This window comes from Lethenteron reissneri, chromosome 57, assembly GCF_015708825.2.
Source record: "Lethenteron reissneri isolate LAM-NWPU_2019-01 chromosome 57, ASM1570882v1, whole genome shotgun sequence".
Classification (NCBI taxonomy): Eukaryota; Metazoa; Chordata; class Hyperoartia; order Petromyzontiformes; family Petromyzontidae; genus Lethenteron; species Lethenteron reissneri.
The window spans coordinates 2,685,030-2,704,883 of NC_083835.1; the positions used below are offsets into that span (position 1 = coordinate 2,685,030).

Here is a 19,854-nt window from a genome sequence, read left to right on the forward strand (position 1 = left end):
ACACGCGTGAATCGATGTGAATGGTGGAGGCAACATTACTTGGTGTAAAATTCACCACAGTCCAGTAATATATATTTTGTTATTGTAGATAGCTCGTTTAGGGTTTTGAACATTTGGTTTCTGTGTGAGACACGTGACGCTGGTGATAATAAAGCCACGACCTAGCTAAGTGGACTCTGGGAGTCGGTGCCATTTGATGAAAGTGATGGGTGGCTGTGTTGCAAAGCAGAATGATCAGAAACACAGTTTCGCCAGGTCAAGTTCAAGTTCATTTCAAGTTCATGTATTAGGTATAGCCCTGTGAGCCATTCAGCTCTTGAATCGGGTGCAACCGCAACAAACAAAAAACTAAAACATGAACAAAAAACATCTTAAAGTGAATATGTGACTAAGTGCAAACAGAAAATCCAAGAAAAGACAGCAAAATATTGCAAGAAAAAAATCACAGTTACACCAACGCTGTGTGCAAAAATCCCAGTGGGATGCAAGTCAAACAACAACAACAACCACAAGACAACTTAGATTAAGGCCATCAGTCTAACTCTGTACTACAACAAACAAACATGGCTAAACCAATACACTTTTCGAAATCACCAAAATAAAGCCATGAAAGCAATGAAAAAGCAATCGTAGGAACTGTGACGGAATTTTCACAATAAATGGCATAAACAACATGTACTACCAGGTCGAAAATGTTCATGCCCAGGACCCGATTGGTGCAGTCAAGTTGCTTGCAGTTATGGATGAAATTAAATTTACCAAAGCCTTTGAAGCAATCGGCCTTTATGTTGCCGTGTTCTCTCACTCTTGTTTCTTCGAGAGTGAACGAATACTGAGCGGCAGCGCGGTACAATTGTGACGCTATACGGTACATTATACTGGTAGGAATGAAGTGAACCAGCCTACAATAGATTATATCGTCCGTCCGTGTAGCAACATCGCCCCCTACTGCAAACACTTGGCAGGACCCTACAAAAACCTTGACACTCAGTGAGGCTTTCCTGGCTAAACAAGTGTAATAATAAATTATGTTTATATTCTTTGGTTATTCGTTCCTACCAGCCCACCCCGCAGGGACCTGTTAAATGGGGTTTACACCACAGAATCATGATCTTGATTTGGACTGGAGGAATCTGATGAGTCAGGTTCTGGGGGCTCCATCGCTACGATTCATGTCTCGGGGCCCGGGGGGGGGGGGGGGGGTCGTGGCAATTCAGGTTCCGGGGGCTCCATCGTTGCTATTCATGTCTCGGGGTCCGGGGGGGAGGGGGTCGTGGCAATTCAGGTTCCGGGGGTTCCATCGTTGCTATTTATGTCTCGGGGCCCGGGGGGGGGGTCATAGCAATTCAGGTTCCAGGGGCTCCATCGTTTCTATTCATGTCTCGGGGCCCGGAGGGGGGGGGGTATAGCATTTCAGGTTCCGGGGGTTCTATCGCCACCATTCATGTCTCGGGGCCCGGATCGCAATTCAGGTTCCGGGGCTACCATCGCTACGATTCATGTCTCGGGGCAGCAGTCGCCTGGCTTCCAGCTGAGGTAGCGAGCGGGAGGTTGTCACCACCTCGGGTTCTCTCTCCTCTCTCTCTCCTCTCGCCTCCCTCTCTGCCCGCCGTCATGGCGAGCGCGCTGGTCAGGGTCCCCCACGCCTCGCTGGGCCGGTGGTGCCGTGCGGGAGGCGCGGCACTGCCCGCGCGGAGACGGAGCGGAGCCGCCTCGGATCCCGGCTACGAGTTCCTGCATCGCAGCGTAGTGCCCACCCTGCACTTCCAGCCCAGCCTGCCCCGGTGAGGGCACTGTACACTACACTGTACACTACACTATACACTACACACTACACTATACACTACACTATACACTACACACTACACTATACACACTACACTATACACTACACTATACACTACACTATACACTACACTATACACTACACTATACACTACATTATACACTACACTATACACTACACTATTTACTACACTATACACTACACTATTTACTACACTATACACTACACTATACACTACACTATACACTACACTATACACTACACTATACACTACACTATACACTACACCATACTGTACACCCTGCACTTCCAGCCCAGCCTGCCCCGGTGAGGGCACTGTACATTATATTATATACTACATTATACACTACATTATACTACACTATACACTACACTATACACACTACACTACTCATTATACACCCTGCACTTCCAGCCCAGCCTGCCCCGGTGAGGGCACCCAGACACTACATTATATACTACACTATACACTACACTATACACTACATTATACACTACACTATACACTACACTATACACTACACTATACACTACACTATACACTACACTATACACTACACTATACACGACACTACACACTACACTATACACTACATTATACACTACATTATACACTACACTATACACTACACTATACACTACACTATACTACACTATACACTACACTATACACTACATTATACACTACACTATACACTACACTATACACTACACTATACACTACACTATACTACACTATACACTACACTATACACTACACTATACATTACACTATACACTACACTATACACTACATTATACACTACACTATACACTACATTATACACTACACTATACACTACACTACACACTACACTATACACTACATTATACACTACATTATACACTACACTATACACTACACTATACACTACACTATACTACACTATACACTACACTATACACTACACTATACTACACTATACACTACACTGTACACTACACTATACACTACACTATACACTACACTGTACACTACACTGTACACTACACTATACACTACACTGTACACTACACTGTACACTACACTATACACTATACACACTACACTACTCACTATACTGTACACCCTGCACTTCCAGCCCAGCCTGCCCCGGTGAGGGCACGCAGACACTACATTATACACTACACTATACACTACACTATACACTACACTATACACTACACTATACACTACACTATACACTACACTATACACACCACACTACTCACTATACACCCTGCACTTCCAGCCCAGCCTGCCCCGGTGAGGGCACTGTACACTACACTATACTACACTATACACTACACTATACACTACACTATTTACTACACTATACACTACATTATACACTACACTATACACTACACTATACACACCACACTACTCACTATACACCCTGCACTTCCAGCCCAGCCTGCCCCGGTGAGGGCACTGTACACTACACTATACTACACTATACACTACACTATACACTACACCGTACACTACACTATGCACTACATTATACACTACATTATACACTACACTATACACTACACTATACACTACATTATACACTACACTATACACTACACTATACACTACACTATGCACTACATTATACTACACTATACACTACACTATACACACTACACTATACACACTACACTATACACTACATTATACTACACTATACACTACACTATACACTACACTATACACACTACACTGTACACACTACACAACTCACTATACACTACACTATACACACCACACTACTCACTATACACCCTGCACTTCCAGCCCAGCCTGCCCCGGTGAGGGCACGCCGTGCACACTATACACTATACTATACACACTACACTATACACTACATTATACTACACTATACACTACACTATACACTACACTACTCACTATACACCATGCACACAGACACTATACTACACTACTCACCATACTATATATACTACACTACTCACTATACTATACACACTACACTATACTATACACACTACGCTACTCACTATACTATACATACTACACTATACACGATACACTACTCATTATACTATACATACTACACTACTCACTACACTACATACTACACTACTCACTATACACCATGCACACAGACACTATACACTACACTATACACACTACACTACTCACTAGACTATACATACTACACTACACTATACATACTACACAACTCACTATACACCATGCACACATACACGATATATATACAGCATAATGCAATGCACTGTTTACCAAACATCTCGTGATGGCTGGGATATGTTAACTACTTCGCCTGGTATGCAGGAGGTCAAGGGTTCGACCCCGACCCTGACGCCTGCTGCTGTATATTTGGAGTTTGCATGTCTCTCTCTCTCATCATCATCATCACGGTGGCTAGGAGATGTTAACTACCTCGCCTGGTGTGCAGGAGGTCATGGGATCGACCACGACCCTGACGCCTGCTGCTGTATATTTGGAGTTTGGATTTTTCTCCGGGTCCTCCGGGTTTTCCCTCCACATTTAGAATCAACATCACGCGTTTCGAGTCTTTCGATGCTATACATTTGCACGTGATAAGCCACTTGAGTGAGTTGTCGTTTTTAGTCAGGTCGCTTCTGAAAAAGAGCCATATTGCTCAAGCGGGCCTTACCTGCTAAAATATAAAATACAGTAGTTTAGTTTACTATATGGCACTACTACTACTGGTCATACACACACATAAATTATAAATATAAGAAAACAACAGCGTCACATGATAATTAGAAAATATTGTACAAAAACTGCACCACACTCAATACACCACACACACACACCATACAAAACACGATACACCATGCATCCTGCATCCACAGTCCCGGGTGAGAGAACTCCATGGATACAGACAGATGCTTGCTAGATGGATGATCTATGCCACTCCGTGACCCATCCTCGGGCACCGCCCGATTATCACCGTTGACTACGTACGGTGCAAAAGAAGTTCAACATACATACTTGCAAAGAAAATCGTGAACCTGTATCGCGAAAATCACATCGGCATCTCGTCATGTTCCTGTCACGTGAGACTCACCGCGACAAGCTTTTAACACGAGTTCGGTTTTACCCGACCCAATGATGCACACCCTACACATCACTCAAAGCACCCTGCTGTTGCAGCTGCTGCACCCCTACCCGCGACACCCTGCCCACTACCCCGGGCACTATGCACCCAGCCTGCGCACTCTCTCTAGCAGCCGGTAGGCAACCTCCGACACTATCCACACATGCCCATGGGGCACAACCCAAGTGGACCCTCGACCCCTGAACCCTGGACCCCTGCACCCCACACCTATCGTCTCTCCGGGCACTGCCCCTCTCTGTAGCATGTCTCTGTTAAGACAACATGTTGAGTGTTTGAGCATTCGGAATTATGGTGCTGTAGTCCAATTGAGTAAGGATTTGTGTCTCCAAGCTTTGGGCAAGTCTGTGATCCATTTGCTGATTTTTTATAAATCCCTGATAACATAACAAATACTAAACTTCGATTTAAAGCTTTCGTGACTGCAGGGATTCGTCTTCTTGGTTCTTTCGGTAAAGTCACGTAGAAGGGAAATAATAAAATAATAACAATAAAACATAATAAAATAATTCTCACGACGTTTCGGCCACAACGCAAGCAGCCGTCCTCAGGTGAAGAACAGGTCTGTCAGAAAGACAGCGTCCAGTCCATTCAGACCTGTTCTTCACCTGAGGACGGCTGTTTGCGTTGTGGCCGAAACGTTGTGAGAATTATTTTATTATGTTTTATTGTTATTATTTCCCTTCTACGTGACTTTACCGAAAGAACCAAGAAGATGAATACTAAACTGTAGTATACAATGGATCATCATCAGGAGAGGTATAGTGCTTCCCCCGCCCCCCCCCCCCCCCCGTTACAGACATAGTCACACGGACAGCCAATGCTAAAATGATGTGGACCTTAGTTGGAAATCGTACAACACTACGCATGCGGTGTGGATTCTGGCAGGGTTATGATGCATTGGGTCAGAGGTGAGGAACGCACAAAATCATGGTCCGTATCTGGGCCGTGACTTTGTTTAACATATTAATGTTTGGCAATCCAGCTCGCTCGTCCAAATGACAATTCATCCTGAGTTCTCACCTGGTTAAACGAAAATAAATGCGAAATGTAAATTGATTATCGCCTTCACCAATGGTTGGAAAAGGTCTTGAGACTCTGAGGCTTTCCCACGTAAAATAATTGTCACGGTCACAGTAAGTCATCATCGGAACTTGCAGTGGTTTGTTTTCAAATAGCGAGTGCGTGTGGTCATGGGATCTTTTTGTGAATTAACAGTGGATTTTGACATAGCAGGGACAGTGTTGGGTCACGTCACCCACTCTGTGAACCATGTTAACCGATTTACAGCGTGAAACGCTGGGCGTCATTCCAGTCAGCCGCATGGCGCACATCCACGTGGATAACTTTGCCCCCCCCCCCCCGCTTGCCTTGGCTGAGTGACGGACTGATAACCTTCATGTCCCCTCAAGCGCCAAATTCACTCTCCCTGACCGCTGCAAGGCGAGACGCGCTGGACGGGCGCGATGGCGCACGCAGATTTGTGAAATTCCCAAACTCGCCGGCCTCTGCGTATATTTTGCGTGTCTATGCGATTTGAGTTAAGAGGGTTTGCTGGCATCTCGGAGCACTCTCTGCATATACTAAGCCTGGGGGGGTTGGAAAGGAAGGGTGCATGGGTGTGCGGGGCTGGGATCCAGGTGAAAGTGCAACTTCGAGGGAGGCGGCTTGGTAGGGGCAGCGTTGCCAGGTCTGGAGAATGCACTACAGTTTGAAACGTGTCGGTCACTGGGTTCAACGAGAGCCATCTCGCAACAAAACTGACACTTTTTTTTACAAGGAGTCATGTTTGCATTGACCACAATACCTGCAGTCGGAATGCAAACAAAAAACATAACTCTGATAATGTATGTACTGTCCTTGAAATTGATTGGTCCACGCCCGAGACAGCTTTCTTTAGAGCCTAGTCTCTTATTCTCTCATGGTGTTGGACCAGATGACGCCAAAAGGCGCACAACTCAAAGGCAATGCACCATCGGGGTGAGCATTTACACCATTGGCACCTCATTTGCCAGTAGCAAAATATGATAATTGGTTACTGTAAAAAAAAGGTGTCAGTTTTGTTGCCAGATAAAAGGGTAAAAAAACAATTATCATATTTTGCTACTAGCAAATGAGGTTCCAATGTAGAGCCATTTCATCTTATCCGAGTAGGTTTGAAACGTTGATGGGACATTTTTAGCATGCGTTTAACTCGTGGGAATAACAGAGCTTGTTCTGATTTCGCTGCTGGATGAATGTCCTCCAGCGCCGTATTGGCCATGGGGGTTGGGAGGTGAGTTGATCATACTTCGCTTAGCTGGTCAGCGCCAATAAGTGAAGGGCGGCGTGGGGGGGGGGTCCAGGTCTGGTGTCGATATTATTAGTCGCCACTCACGTTAGCTGTGGCCGGAAATCAAACTCGGGTCACCACATTCAGTGCGCAGTCTCCTTAGCGGTGTCCAGAGGTTGCCCGTCTTTGTGGGGTGTCTTGCTTCCCCGCCATAGGAATGTAGAATTTCCACCACTAGCATGGAGCACCTTGCCCTGGGCAGTGCTCTGTCGTCGGGAGAGGGGTGGAGGCAGAAGCATGGGTTGGGGTGGTGGGGGTTGGGGCCATATGCAGGTGAAAGGGCACGCCGGCTTTAGCGTGGAACGTGTTGCCAGACCTGCAGAGCAAATAGAAACAAAGACAGTACTGTACCTCCATTTAGCACGGTTGGCTACGTACGGCGCGAAAGAAGTTTAACATAAATACAGTAGCTCGGTTTGAATATTTTTTTTCATCGAATCATCTCCCCCCCCCCGCAACCCCATTATGGAATTATTTTCCCAGCCATCGGTGCTCTGCACTCCATGCCTACTTGCTCAAGTCCCAGGATCGAGGACACCTTCCTCTCGCCTTCTGCCTATAACTGTGCCTCTCTCGCTCTCCATAAAATAAATATCCCCACTGTTTCTGCACAGAATCCTGAGATCCACATTGTATTGCATTTTCTTGTTTTATTTTGCCAAATTTGAACCCTGGCGCTGGCACACAGCGACCTGCTCTTACGAGCGACGTCACGGGATTTTTAATGTCCACTGCACGTAGGTCGTGTTGCTGTTACGACTCCCGCGGCATTAACCAGGGCGGCCACTGGATTCGAACCACAAACATCTGCAGCAAGCGGCGAACGTGCCAGCGCTGGGTCGCCTGTCACCGCCTTGTCAATTGTGAAACGACTTGAAGTGTTCCGTTTGTTTTTTAATTTCATGTCCTGAAACGTGGTCGTTAATGAACGTAGCTGACGCATTGCACGTTTACACCGTGCCGCTGTGGTCAGGTTACCCATCCCAAAGCTGGAGGACACCGTCAGGAGGTACCTGGCTGCACAGCGCCCCCTGCTGAACGATGAGGAGTACAGGTGAGACCGACGGCCCAGCAATGCGTGCACGTGTAGAGGAGTAGTGGGAGGAAGTGAGGGCATCGGCAGAAAAGAACGGGATTACATGATAGGGTGACGTCATATTACCAAGAGGACAGGGGTCGTTGTGGGGAGCCGAGGGAACAGGAGTCTCGAGGAGACGGGAGACGCGCCGAACGGACGACACGCCGCTCGGCACCGAGACCCTAGGCCGAGGAAAGAGTAGGATTAGTGGGGAGCTTAGGTGAGGATAGGCCGAGGAGTTAAGCGGGTACCGGGACGGTCCACGGGAAGGACCTAGTTTAGAAGTGTCTACCCCGCGTGTGATCCGGAGATGCTGTACGGGAGTGTAGTGCTTAATAAACTGGCAATAGCCCTTACAGAGAATCTCGTCTCCGTGTGAGTTTACACCTCAACACACGTCACAGCCCTTTCTTTTTTCAATCCGCTGCCGGATGAGGGCCTCCCCCCACGCCGGACGCGTCGTGGGAGTTGCTCTTTGACCATATTTGGCCGCGCTGGTCAGTGCGGAATGGTGGAGGCGAATGAACGATGCTGAAAGTGGTAAGGGATTGCAAGGCAATTCGTAATGGAAGGTACCACGAGTCTCGTGGATAGTCCTTGAGGCTCGAGATGTGTGGGTGTCGCACGCGCGTGCTCGGGCGCAGTCAGACGGAGCGCATCGCCCGCAAGTTTGAAGCCGGGGATGGCCAGGAGCTACACAAGGAGCTGCTGGCGCTGGACAAGCAGAACAAGAAGAGCAGCTACATCTCGGGTGAGACGCGCGAGGCACGCTCAGCGGGGCCCAGCACCCGGCGCTCGGCAGACACCAAATCGCTGGCGGTGGGCGGCGATTTGTTTGTCTGCCTAGCGCCGGTTGCCGATCGACCGCTCGTCAAGCACACGGATTCTCGCTCTCTGGTCCTGTTCACAGCTCTGTTCACAGCGTGATGGTGACAGCCTTGGGTCCAACGCCGTCGCGGTGCCTCGATCACTCGTGGCTACGTGGCACCAGATTAATTAGTGGCTACGTGGTGCTGACTCATGGCTACGTGGCGCTGCACTGACGTTGCTTTGCAGCGCTGACTCCTGGTCACGTGGTGCGTTGCGACTGCTGCAGGCCCTTGGTTTGACATGTACCTGGCGGCGCGCGAGCCCGTGCTGCTCAACTACAACCCGTTTGTGGGGCTGACGGCCGACAGCCGGCCGGGCTACGGCGGGCAGCTGACGCGCGCCACCAACCTGACCGTGTCGGGGCTGCGCTTCATGCGCACCCTGCGGGCCGGCGTCCTCGAGCCCGAGGTCTTCCACCTGAACCCGGCGCGCAGCGACACCGACTCCTTCCGCCGCTGGGTGCGCTGGCTGCCTTCCTCCCTGTCCTGGTAGGTCGCCGATTGTTGTGGCCCGCTGACCCGCACCGCCTGCTGGGCGTCTGCGAAAAACGAGCCTAGTAACTCATCGCGTTCCTCAAGTCTGAAAGGAGATTCTGCTTAATATTAGAATGGTTTTCATGAACTCCCGATCCCTGTGTCATCATCAAACATTGTCCACGGTCGGTCCGCTGGTGGCTCAGCCGCAGAGCGACAAGCTCATAATCGGACAAATTCTGGCTGGGGTTGACTCGGCCCATCATCCATCCCAGGCCAATAAAATCAGCAACACTTTATGGGGAAGATCAACATTGGTTGTCCTATGGATAGGCTCGCTGCAATCTTCGAAACGCGAAATTCCGACCACTGGCGCAGGGCTGTAACCATAGCCCAGTGCGTATTCGCGCAGCCCTTATGGACGTTCCGCGTGTTTCTCTCCCCAACCCCCCCCCGCCACGGCCGCCCACCCTCTTCCCGCTCGCGCCTGTAATGGCGGCGCAGGTACGGCGCGTACGCGGTCAACGCCTACCCGCTTGACATGTCGCAGTACGGCCGCCTCTTCAACTCCACGCGGCTGCCCCGCGCCGACCGGGACGAGCTCTTCACGGAGCCCACCGCACGCCACCTGCTGGTCATGCGGCGCCAGCAGCTGTTCGCGTGCGACGTCCTGGATCGCGACGGATCCATCCTCCCCGCGGCTCGGATACAGGTGGGTTGGCGGTGCAGGGACGGCAACACCGTACCGCAGAAGTAGCTAGCTCCCAACTGGTAAACAAGTGGTTCCCCCTGTACTTGAGGTTGGTTGGTGGGTGGTGCTGAACCCCGTGGAGCAGAGGGATTTGGCTCCCAACCAGCAAGACATTGCGTGAGCCGTGTGGGTGGGTGTGTGAGCTCAGTGTGTCTGACTGTTTGAGGTCTGTGTGTGAGCGTGTGAGGTCTGTGCATGACTGTTTGAGCTCTGCGTGTACTGCGTGAGCTCTTTGTGTGAGCGCGAGCTGTGCGAGAGTGTGTGCTGTGTGAGTGCGAGTGCTGTGTGATTGTGTGCGGAGCGGTAGCGTAGTAGCGGTTAGCGCGCTGCGCTATGAACCCAATAACTGGGGTTCGATTCCCACGCACAGCCAACATCAGTCAAGATTATCTGAACCGGTCCTGGGTCTTCCCTCAAATGAGTTTGTAGCGGTGTGTAAAGATCGCCACTCGTATTTACGGGGGATCTTTGGCTTTGCTTTATGTGAGTGTGTGCGAGTGGGCCCATATGCTACGGGTGAGAAAGGCCCTAGCCCACGAGCGTCACACCCCCCCCCACCCAATTCACGAGGGCCGTCTCTTATGCCACTCTCTCCCACGCCGTAGGAGCGCTTGCGCCGCGTGATGGCAGAGGCTGACGCGGCGGGAGAGCCGTCGCACCCGCTCGCCTACCTGACCGGAGAGAACCGCGACACCTGGGCCGGCTTGCGCCAGCACCTGCTGGAGCTGGGCAACCAGGAGGCGCTGGCGCTGGTCGACTCGGCCATCTTCTGCCTGTGCCTGGACGAGGACGGCGCCGAGGGCGCCTCGCAGGTTACGACGATGAGCCGGCAGCGCCGCTGGCATTCCGCGTTTAATGACGGATCGTTTTTTTTTTGTATTTCGCGTCGTTCGTGCAAGTGAAAATGTCAAACACGCCGTAGAGTTTCTAACGCAGGCACCGGGAACCACAGATAAAAGTGGGGACCGCAGCCAAAACTGCCGCCAACAAATGCCAAAGCACTGTGGAATTTAACATTTAACGTTCAATTTACATTGATATATATTTGTTTGCAATATTTTGTGATACAGTTGTTTTGTGTGTTTTGTTCCTGTTCTGATTGCTATTCACTTCACTGCTGAAACTTCCGTTTTGCTTTTCTCATTTCGGTGAGCCAGGTCCGCCACTCTTGCAAATCACACCCCTGGTCTCGCCTGGTGCAACAAAATACATTTTCACTCCCCGTCCACATGCCACCCTTCTCCTGTCCGCTTGTCCGTGCGACGGTGAGCAGCAGCAGCAGCAGGGTGAGGAACGATTGACGGCGCTCGGCGGACGCGACGCGCCGGCTCCCGTGCGTCTGTCGCACCTCATGCTGCACGGCGTGGGCGGCGACCGCTGGTTCGACAAATCCCTGAGCCTCATCGTGGCGGCCGACGGGGAGGCGGCCGTGCACTTCGAGCACTCGTGGGGCGACGGCGTGGCGGTGCTGCGCTTCATCAACGAGATTTACAAGGCACGGCGTAGTGACGACAACGGGCCAGCAACGGCGACTGCGATATCCTACTCACAGCCCCTCAGTCGTCTTCCTCCGACGACCCTAATTCCTGACCCGGCTCCGACTTCTTGCTTTCTACGTGCACCTAACCACGTCTCTCCCCCAGCCCGACACTTTGCTCCTGCATCGGTTCAACTATCCGGCCACCAGACCGCTGCCCCTACCACCCTTCACCTACCCTCATCCATGCCAATTTCACTGCTTCACGCACATGTCTCATACCCCACTGCATCTCATCCACGCCGCAGCCATCAGACACCCTCACTCACCATCACATTCCACCCTATTCTGCCTTAACTACCCCAGCAACATCGGCTCCATTCCCAGCCACCTGTCCATCCATTCTGTCACCTCCCTCACTGAATGCTGTTGGCTTGCATATAAATCCGAAATAGAATAGAATAACAGTGGCCGCCGAGTAGAAGTACTGGCCAACGTAAGAGGTCGGCCAGGACATCTCCTGGACATCTTTGACAAAGAGCTTCATAGCTCATCGGCTTTGTCCAGGATTAACAAAGATTCTTCATTGTGAAGTGGCCGTACGACGTCTCGTAGAAACGACCGCCAACGCCGATTGGCATCGTAGGTCGGGTTGAAGCGATAAGAATCCCCGAAGCCGACGGCCCCACAGTGCCGTCAAGTCAGGACTCGCCTACCATCAAGGCTGCATGCCCTTCGTATTGAAACGATACAAATGCCTAAGCCGAGGGCTCTGTGACACACAGCGCTGACTGCGAACGACTGGAAAACCTGGAGAGTGTTGACAGCCGTGGCGTTAGTGGCGTCCATAATTGCAGTGTAGGGATCGATGCAGACGGTGATTCCAATATCTGTGACGGGCGACGTCAATTTCGTGACGTCTCTCTCTCTCTCTGATGCAGGACTCGCTGAAGAGGCCGGCCGTGTCTCCCGATGACGCGCCGCCCTCCTCCGACGTGGAACAGTCGTCCGTGCGACGTCTCGATTTCCGTCTGGACGACGCGATGAAGGCGGCCGTGGACGCCGCTCGCCGGCAGTTCCACCGGACGGTGTCCGGCCTCGTCATTCACGCCATGGAGTTCGACAAGTACGGGAAGAACTTCCTCAAGGTGCGGCCCGGCGGTTAGCGTGGCGGTGGCGGCGCGGTGTAGGCGGTTGTGCCCGCCTGTCCACCGCGGGGCAATTTACCGAGGTTTCACACCGCACTAGGTACTCATTTGAGGCTGAGTCAACCTATGGGAGGCCCAGGACCGGTTCAGACAATCTTCACCGGTGTTGGCTGTGAGCGATGAATCGAAACCTGGGCGGCCGGGGTTCATTGCTCGGCGCGCCAATCGCTATACCACCCCCCCACCCCACCCCCACCTTGTCGTCTCCCCGCAGAAGCAGAACGTGTCCCCGGATGCCGTGATGCAGCTCGCCTTCCAGATGGCGTTCTTCCGCGAGCACGGCCACGAGGTGGCCACCTACGAGTCGTGCAGCACCGCCGCTTTCCGCCACGGGCGCACCGAGACCGTGCGGCCGGCGACGAGCGCCACGCGGCGCTGCACGCGCGCCTTCGTCCTGGGCCGCGACGAGGCCGGGGCAGGCGCATCGCCGCCCGGCGTGGCCGAGCTGCGGGCCATGTTGGAGGAGTGCTCGCGCTACCACGGGAAGCTCACGCGCGAAGCCGCCATGGGTAACGCGCACGCCACTGACGGGAAGGTTTTGAAGGGGGTGGGGGGGCTGTGGACGGGGGAGCGGTGGGGCAGTGGGCAGCGCACCGCGCTACGAATCTGGCGGTTTGTGTTCGTTTATACCAGCTGGTTCATGCCAACAGGTGCATGGTTATTACAAAGCTTTAGCAATTACAGCAGCGTCAGTGCACAATCGCTAAAGGTACTAAACAGTCTTGGTGGCTTTTTGGGCAGTTATGGCGTCAGAATATCTGTCCCCTTGTCCCGATCAAATTAGTGAAAAACTTAAATTTTGGTCTTCTGCTCAACTCATGATGTGGGCAAAGAGTGAGGCTACCCGAGTCGTGGGCAGGGATCCGCGAACAGCAGGTGGTACCAACGTCACAACGTGCGAGGCTTGTGGCTGTGTGAAGGTGGGCAGGGCTGGTGAAGTGACGTTGGGGACCGCCAGATCACCACCCCTCCCAGTTGTAGCTTTACCAACCAAGTCTCTCCCTCTCTCTCCACGTCCATCTCGCCTGTCTCGCCGAACCGTCCAGGCCAGGGCTTCGACCGCCACCTGTTTGCGCTGCGCAAGCTGGCGTCGGAGCGCGGCGGCTCGCTGCCGGAGCTGTACCGCGACGAGGCGTACGCCCGCATCAACCACAACGTGCTGTCCACCAGCACGCTCGCCAGCGACGCCGTGCGGCTCGGGGGCTTCGCGCCCGTGGTGCCCGACGGCTTCGGCCTGGGCTACGGCATCCACGCGCACGCCATGGGCTGCAACGCGAGCGGCTACGCGGGGGGCGGCCGCGACGTCGCCCACTTCCTCAAGACCCTGCGCGTGAGCCTGGAGCAGATCGGCGCCGTGCTGGAGGGCCGGCCGATCGCGTGAGGGTCGCCACCCCCCCACCCCCCTCCCCCTGTGTGGGCGCGTTTTCTGAAGACGTAGGGCTCGGCAGGGGGGCGGTGGGAAGCTGCCAGGATGAGTTGTCGGAACTAGACGAGTCGCTACTGCGCAGGTTTTCGCGGTTGTGCTGTATGTGGCCCCCTTCCGTCCCCCCTCCCCTCCTCCCGCCACCAATGTGATTTCGGGTTGTACCACGCGGTCTTCGTTGGGCACAATGTCCGACGTTTCGCGACACGTGCTGAGAACTTCTTCAGCAACTGATTTTAGAAGCTTCCTTGCACGTGGAACGGAACAACGGTCAGTGCGCCGAGCAACACGCTGTGACAATGTGAAAGCGTGTCGTCAAAATGGCAGGATACAAATATAAAGGAGACGGTAAACACGGGACGAAAACAAAATGAATTATCGAGTCGTGACTGCGAATCGTGACGGGCAATTGAACGGCTGAGGTCAGGGGAGGGGAATGGGGAGTTCACCGTTGCGTGACTGGGGCCTCGGTCATTCCCTGAGGCACAGCCGTGGGAGAATATCTCCCACTCATCCCACGCACGCCTCCCCACTCACGCTCACTCCCGTCCGTCCCTCGTTTCCCAGCCACGCAAACCTCGTCTCCCGCAATTTGTCCCACTCCCTGCCATCCATCCCTTGCCCTCGCGCTGAAAGAATACAATTTTATTTTTCGATCATATAAATTCCACCACTTAATATTACGGATGGCTGGAGGATTGGAGGATAGAGACTGTGATTGGGTGATGGGGGAGCAGAGAGAATGAACGACCTCTATCTCTCATCTCCCACACATCTCTTTTTCCTTGCACTCCTCACACTGGCCATCATCTCCCATCCAACCCATTACTACCTCCCCATTAACTCCGTCCGCACTGGGCCCTAGCTGCCAATTTCAATGTCATTAATTGTCGATTTTATGAATAGTTTTTTTGACTAAATTAGTTTTTTTTTTAATCCGCACAACTAACTAGTGTTGTTAATTCAGAGTTTACTGTATTGCAAGTGCATTATTTTAGATGGAAAATGAATAGCTTTGTATGTCCATATGACATCCAACATCTCGGTAATCGAAAATGAGCAATGGGGGGGGGGGTGTGTAGAGAGTTCTCTAAAGCGGCCGTCAAAAACGGCAAAATGTGACTTCCGTTTGTTCTTGAAACACGTGGCGCCTCCAAAGAAACGCAAACGTGACGATGTCGCGGCTGCACTGACCACCGCGCCCACAGAGTTGGCGTAAAGGCGCAGAACTTGGGTCCTGTGTCTGTGTAGGCACGTAAGCTGCACTGCCAAAATATAATTGTGTGTGGCTTTGTAGACATGCTGTGAATGTACCTTCAACGCTCGCTCGTTCAAACGCACACTCGTCTCTACGGCAAAGCCCCTCTCCGTAGCGTCATCACGTACCCCACAAAGGGGGGTACGTGATGGTCCTCGTGCTGTTGTTCCGTTTATAAATTTCCAGTGGTCACGAACTGCGTGACAAGTTTGTGTTGATGAACATGTTATCGCACAGCATAGAAGTACAATGCAACTTTGGATTTTGCTGCAATGTCCTGTGTTGGCAAAATGGTCCCGAAACAACCAAATTGGTTTCGATTTAAAGCTTTCGTGACTGCAGGGATTCATCTTCTTGGTTCTTTCGGTAAAGTCACGTAGAAGGGAAGTAATAAAATAATAAAAATAAAACATAATAAAATAATTCTCACGACGTTTCGGCTACAACGCAAGCAGCCGTCTTCAGGTGAAGAATGAGACACTGCCAAGCTCGTGAGAATTGTTTTATTATGTTTTATTTTTATTATTTTATTACTTCCCTTCTACGTGACTTTACCGAAAGAACCAAGAAGATGAACCAAATTGGTGCTTGACAGTCACCCATGACCACACTATCCTGGCTAGGCAAATGTATAAGAAACTACAGTATACTCAACAGACAAGTCATCCTCTTTGGGTCTTTCGGTAAAGTCACGGAGATAGAAAAATTATGAAATAAAAATCATTGTGATTTTTATTTCATTATTTTTCTATCTACGTGACTTTACCGAAAGAACCAAAAGAGTATGAATTCCTGCAGTCACGACAGCTTTTACGTTAAGATTTAGACGAGTCATCTTTTGGCCAATTGATCACATTATGCTGTACGTGGTTGTACATTTCAGTGTGTAAATAATCTCAGTTGTCATTCATTCAATGATCACGGTTAAGTTGGTCTCAAGATTCATGCGCAGGTCTTTACGGACCGGATGCTTCACGGCAGAGGTCCGATTCTGTGAATGCAGCTCTTTATCCACCAGTTTATTCGTGTTGGGGTAGTTTGTAGGTATAGTACAACGTCACGTATCCGACACGCTGGAGGACTAAGGTATAGTCGCATGTGTGAAGAGGTCGGATAACTGAACAGATCTAAAAATGACGATCACATACACAAATAGGTCACTGGACAAAGAGCTACAAACTGCAGGGGAAGAAGGGTAATCATTGCTGCAAGTGCTGTTCACCAGGAATTAGGATGAAGAAGAGGTCCAGGTGTGGGATGTACTGATTGGATTTCTTAGTGCAAAAGATTATACTATTAATATTTCTTAGACAGGTACAGCCCCGAATATGCTGCTGGATGAGGGCTGTCCCCCACCCCGCTAGGCTTGGCATGCCATGGGGATTAGTTGACCGTAACGTCACCACTGGTTACTGTGGGTTTGTGAAGGTTGGGGAGCATAGTCCAGGAAGGCAATCCACTGCTGGGGCATCTGGATTTAAGTGAATAGGTTTGTGAAGGAAGACGCAGATGTAGGGATCTCCGCTAAAGTGATGGCGATCCTTTTGGAAATTATAAGCTACCCGGAGCCTTTGTTGATGTTTCTTAGGGGAAGATTGCGTAAATATAAATGTCATTAAACCCGTCACCACCCGACACGGCCAATTAGTAAGGTTTGTCACGTAGATAAAACATGCCAATTTATTACTAGTTCAGCACACACCAGCGTTACTAGTTTAGCATAATTTCGATTTAAAGCTTTCGTGACTGCAGGGATTCATCTTGGTTCTTTCGGTAAAGTCACGTAGAAGGGAAATTATAAAATAATAAAAATACAACAATAAAATAAAATTCTCACGACGTTTCGGCCACAACGCTGAGGACGGCTGCTTGCGTTGTAGCCGAAACGTGAGAATTTTATTTTATTATGTTTTATTATTTTATTATTTCCCTTCTACGTGACTTTACCGAAAGAACCAAGAAGATAGTTTAGCATACGCACCGGTGTGCTGAACTCGAATTTGCATGTTTTGTTTCCGTGACAAACCTTACTAATTGGCTGTTTCGGGTGGTGGCAAATTTATCGACACATTTATATATTTACGCGATCTAACCCCAAAACACCTATTATTATGGATGATATTGGTCGTGAAAGCCTCCGACTACGCGTTATGCTCACCTTGAGCCTTTTGTCTGATGTATCTATGCAACCCCCCCTGACCCCCCTACTCCGGACGGCGAAGGGCGCGTTCCTTTTCTCTTCAGCTCGTCATTGGACACGTGTACGTAAGGCTGTACGTATTCTGGTGATGCGTCCAATAAAGCCAATCGTGTGCAACACATCGGAGGTTTTGTCTCTTGATCAACAGCTACTAATAGTTGAACCCGTAGGATTTCTCGACCAATATAATTCGTAATACAGTTTTTTGGGGGGTTAGATCGCGAAATTTACACGGAATTTACGCGATCTAACCCCCCCCAAAAAAGCCTGTATTATAGATACGAATATGTTACTCCATAGTCCAATTTAAAACTGGTCGTCAATATTTTTGTTTAATATCTCCCGTAATTTTTTTTATATTCGTATTCGGCACCACGGTGTAAAGTGCAGTCGCCAACTCTTGTTCAGCCTCTGGGCGTATGTGGTATGAAGGGTCAATGCCTCATACGTGGCCTCTTATACAAAAAACCTGTTAAGGCCACACTATGGACGAGCGTGTTAAGTTTTTTGTTCCTCTTGTGCACCACTGCCAACAGCAGGAGCGGTGGTGCAGTGGTTGGCGCACTTGCACGGTGAACCTGGCCACGTGGGCGGTATTCGAACCGGTCTTGCCCCCCACCTCAACCAACCACAAACCCGCACTGACAAGTGTGGTGAAATATGGTCAAGGGGACCGTCCATAAATGACGTCACGCACCTAGTTGGGGGGGGGGGGGTCAGACATTTGTGACGGGGGGGGGGGTTTGAGAAATGTGGCATCACGTAAAAATTAGCAACTTTAAATAAATATAGACAATACTTTATACCTCTTCTTGGTTCTTTCGGTAAAGTCACGTAGAAGGGAAGTAATAAAATAATAAAAATAAAACATAATAAAACAATTCTCACGACGTTTCGGCCACAACGCAAGCAGCCGTCCTCAGGCGAAGAATGAAGCACCACCAAGCTTGGAGCGTATATTTAAGCTGCTGGGTTAGAGGGGGGGAGGTGGGAAGAAGAGCGCCTAAACAAAATAATTTGCATATCAAGAGGAATTCAGCATATGGAAAATGCGTAGGAGGTGGGCGGGGGAGGGGGTTCCAAATCAATACTATGCCCGTGCATTATGCAGGATTAGCAGCATCAAGGGGGGGAGGGGGTAGCATTAACAAAGGAAAGGAATGTTAGTAGTATGTAGCTGCAGTTACTAAACAACCACGTAAAAAACTAAAGTATAAACTGCATAACAAACTAAAGTATAAACTACATAGCATCATCAGTATACTTACTATACTCTACAATAAGTTGAGTTACTAACAGTAAGTAATACATAAAAAATGTTCTACGTTGTAAAAAATTATATAATATGCTTCCATCTAAACTTTATTCTCTTACATCACACGCGTCTATACCGTACTATATACTGCCATAGGCAAACCCAACATTAAATTACATACTGTATTGCTATAAACCACCCTATACCTTATACATTTTAATATAACACTATGTATTATTCTACCCACCCTAATGTGTATCAAAATGGTTTATTACGTCCTTCCAGTGATTGCTAAGCCAGAATCCATCTTCTCGGTTAAAATTGTCTCTGTGTTTGTATATGTGGATCGCCTCATGAACGAATCTCTCATGATAGCCAGATGGCTTGCAGAGAACCTCTGTCTTGGAGAAGTCAATGTCATGTGAGCCCACTGAGTTGTAACAGTGATCTGCCACTGCTGAGGTGTTTGTCCTACCGTGTTTCAGGTCTGCTTTATGTTCACGGATGCGGTCCGAGACATGTCGTTTGGTTTCCCCAATGTAACTGCTACCACAGAGGCAACTTAGTTTGTAGACGCCAGGGTAC

General features: G+C 50.1%; 1 protein-coding gene across 3 annotated transcripts; it reads left to right on the forward strand.

Annotated features, from left to right (window-relative positions):
• Window positions 1–1,477: 1,477 nt before the first annotated feature.
• LOC133357158 (carnitine O-palmitoyltransferase 2, mitochondrial-like) lies at window positions 1,478–18,133 on the forward strand. 3 transcript variants are annotated; one of them, XM_061574969.1, is made up of 10 exons: window positions 1,478–1,784; window positions 8,250–8,330; window positions 8,999–9,105; window positions 9,451–9,712; window positions 10,202–10,409; window positions 11,054–11,260; window positions 11,719–11,943; window positions 12,867–13,073; window positions 13,348–13,642; window positions 14,180–18,133. In XM_061574969.1, the coding sequence occupies exons 1-10, from the start codon at window positions 1,615–1,617 to the stop codon at window positions 14,512–14,514; spliced, it is 2,097 nt and encodes a 698-aa protein (XP_061430953.1). In that variant the 5' UTR covers window positions 1,478–1,614; the 3' UTR covers window positions 14,515–18,133. The 3 variants fall into 3 exon arrangements, with proteins under 3 accessions (XP_061430953.1, XP_061430954.1, XP_061430955.1); XM_061574970.1 differs by having other exon boundaries at window positions 11,722–11,943; XM_061574971.1 differs by having other exon boundaries at window positions 11,725–11,943.
• Window positions 18,134–19,854: the final 1,721 nt, after the last annotated feature.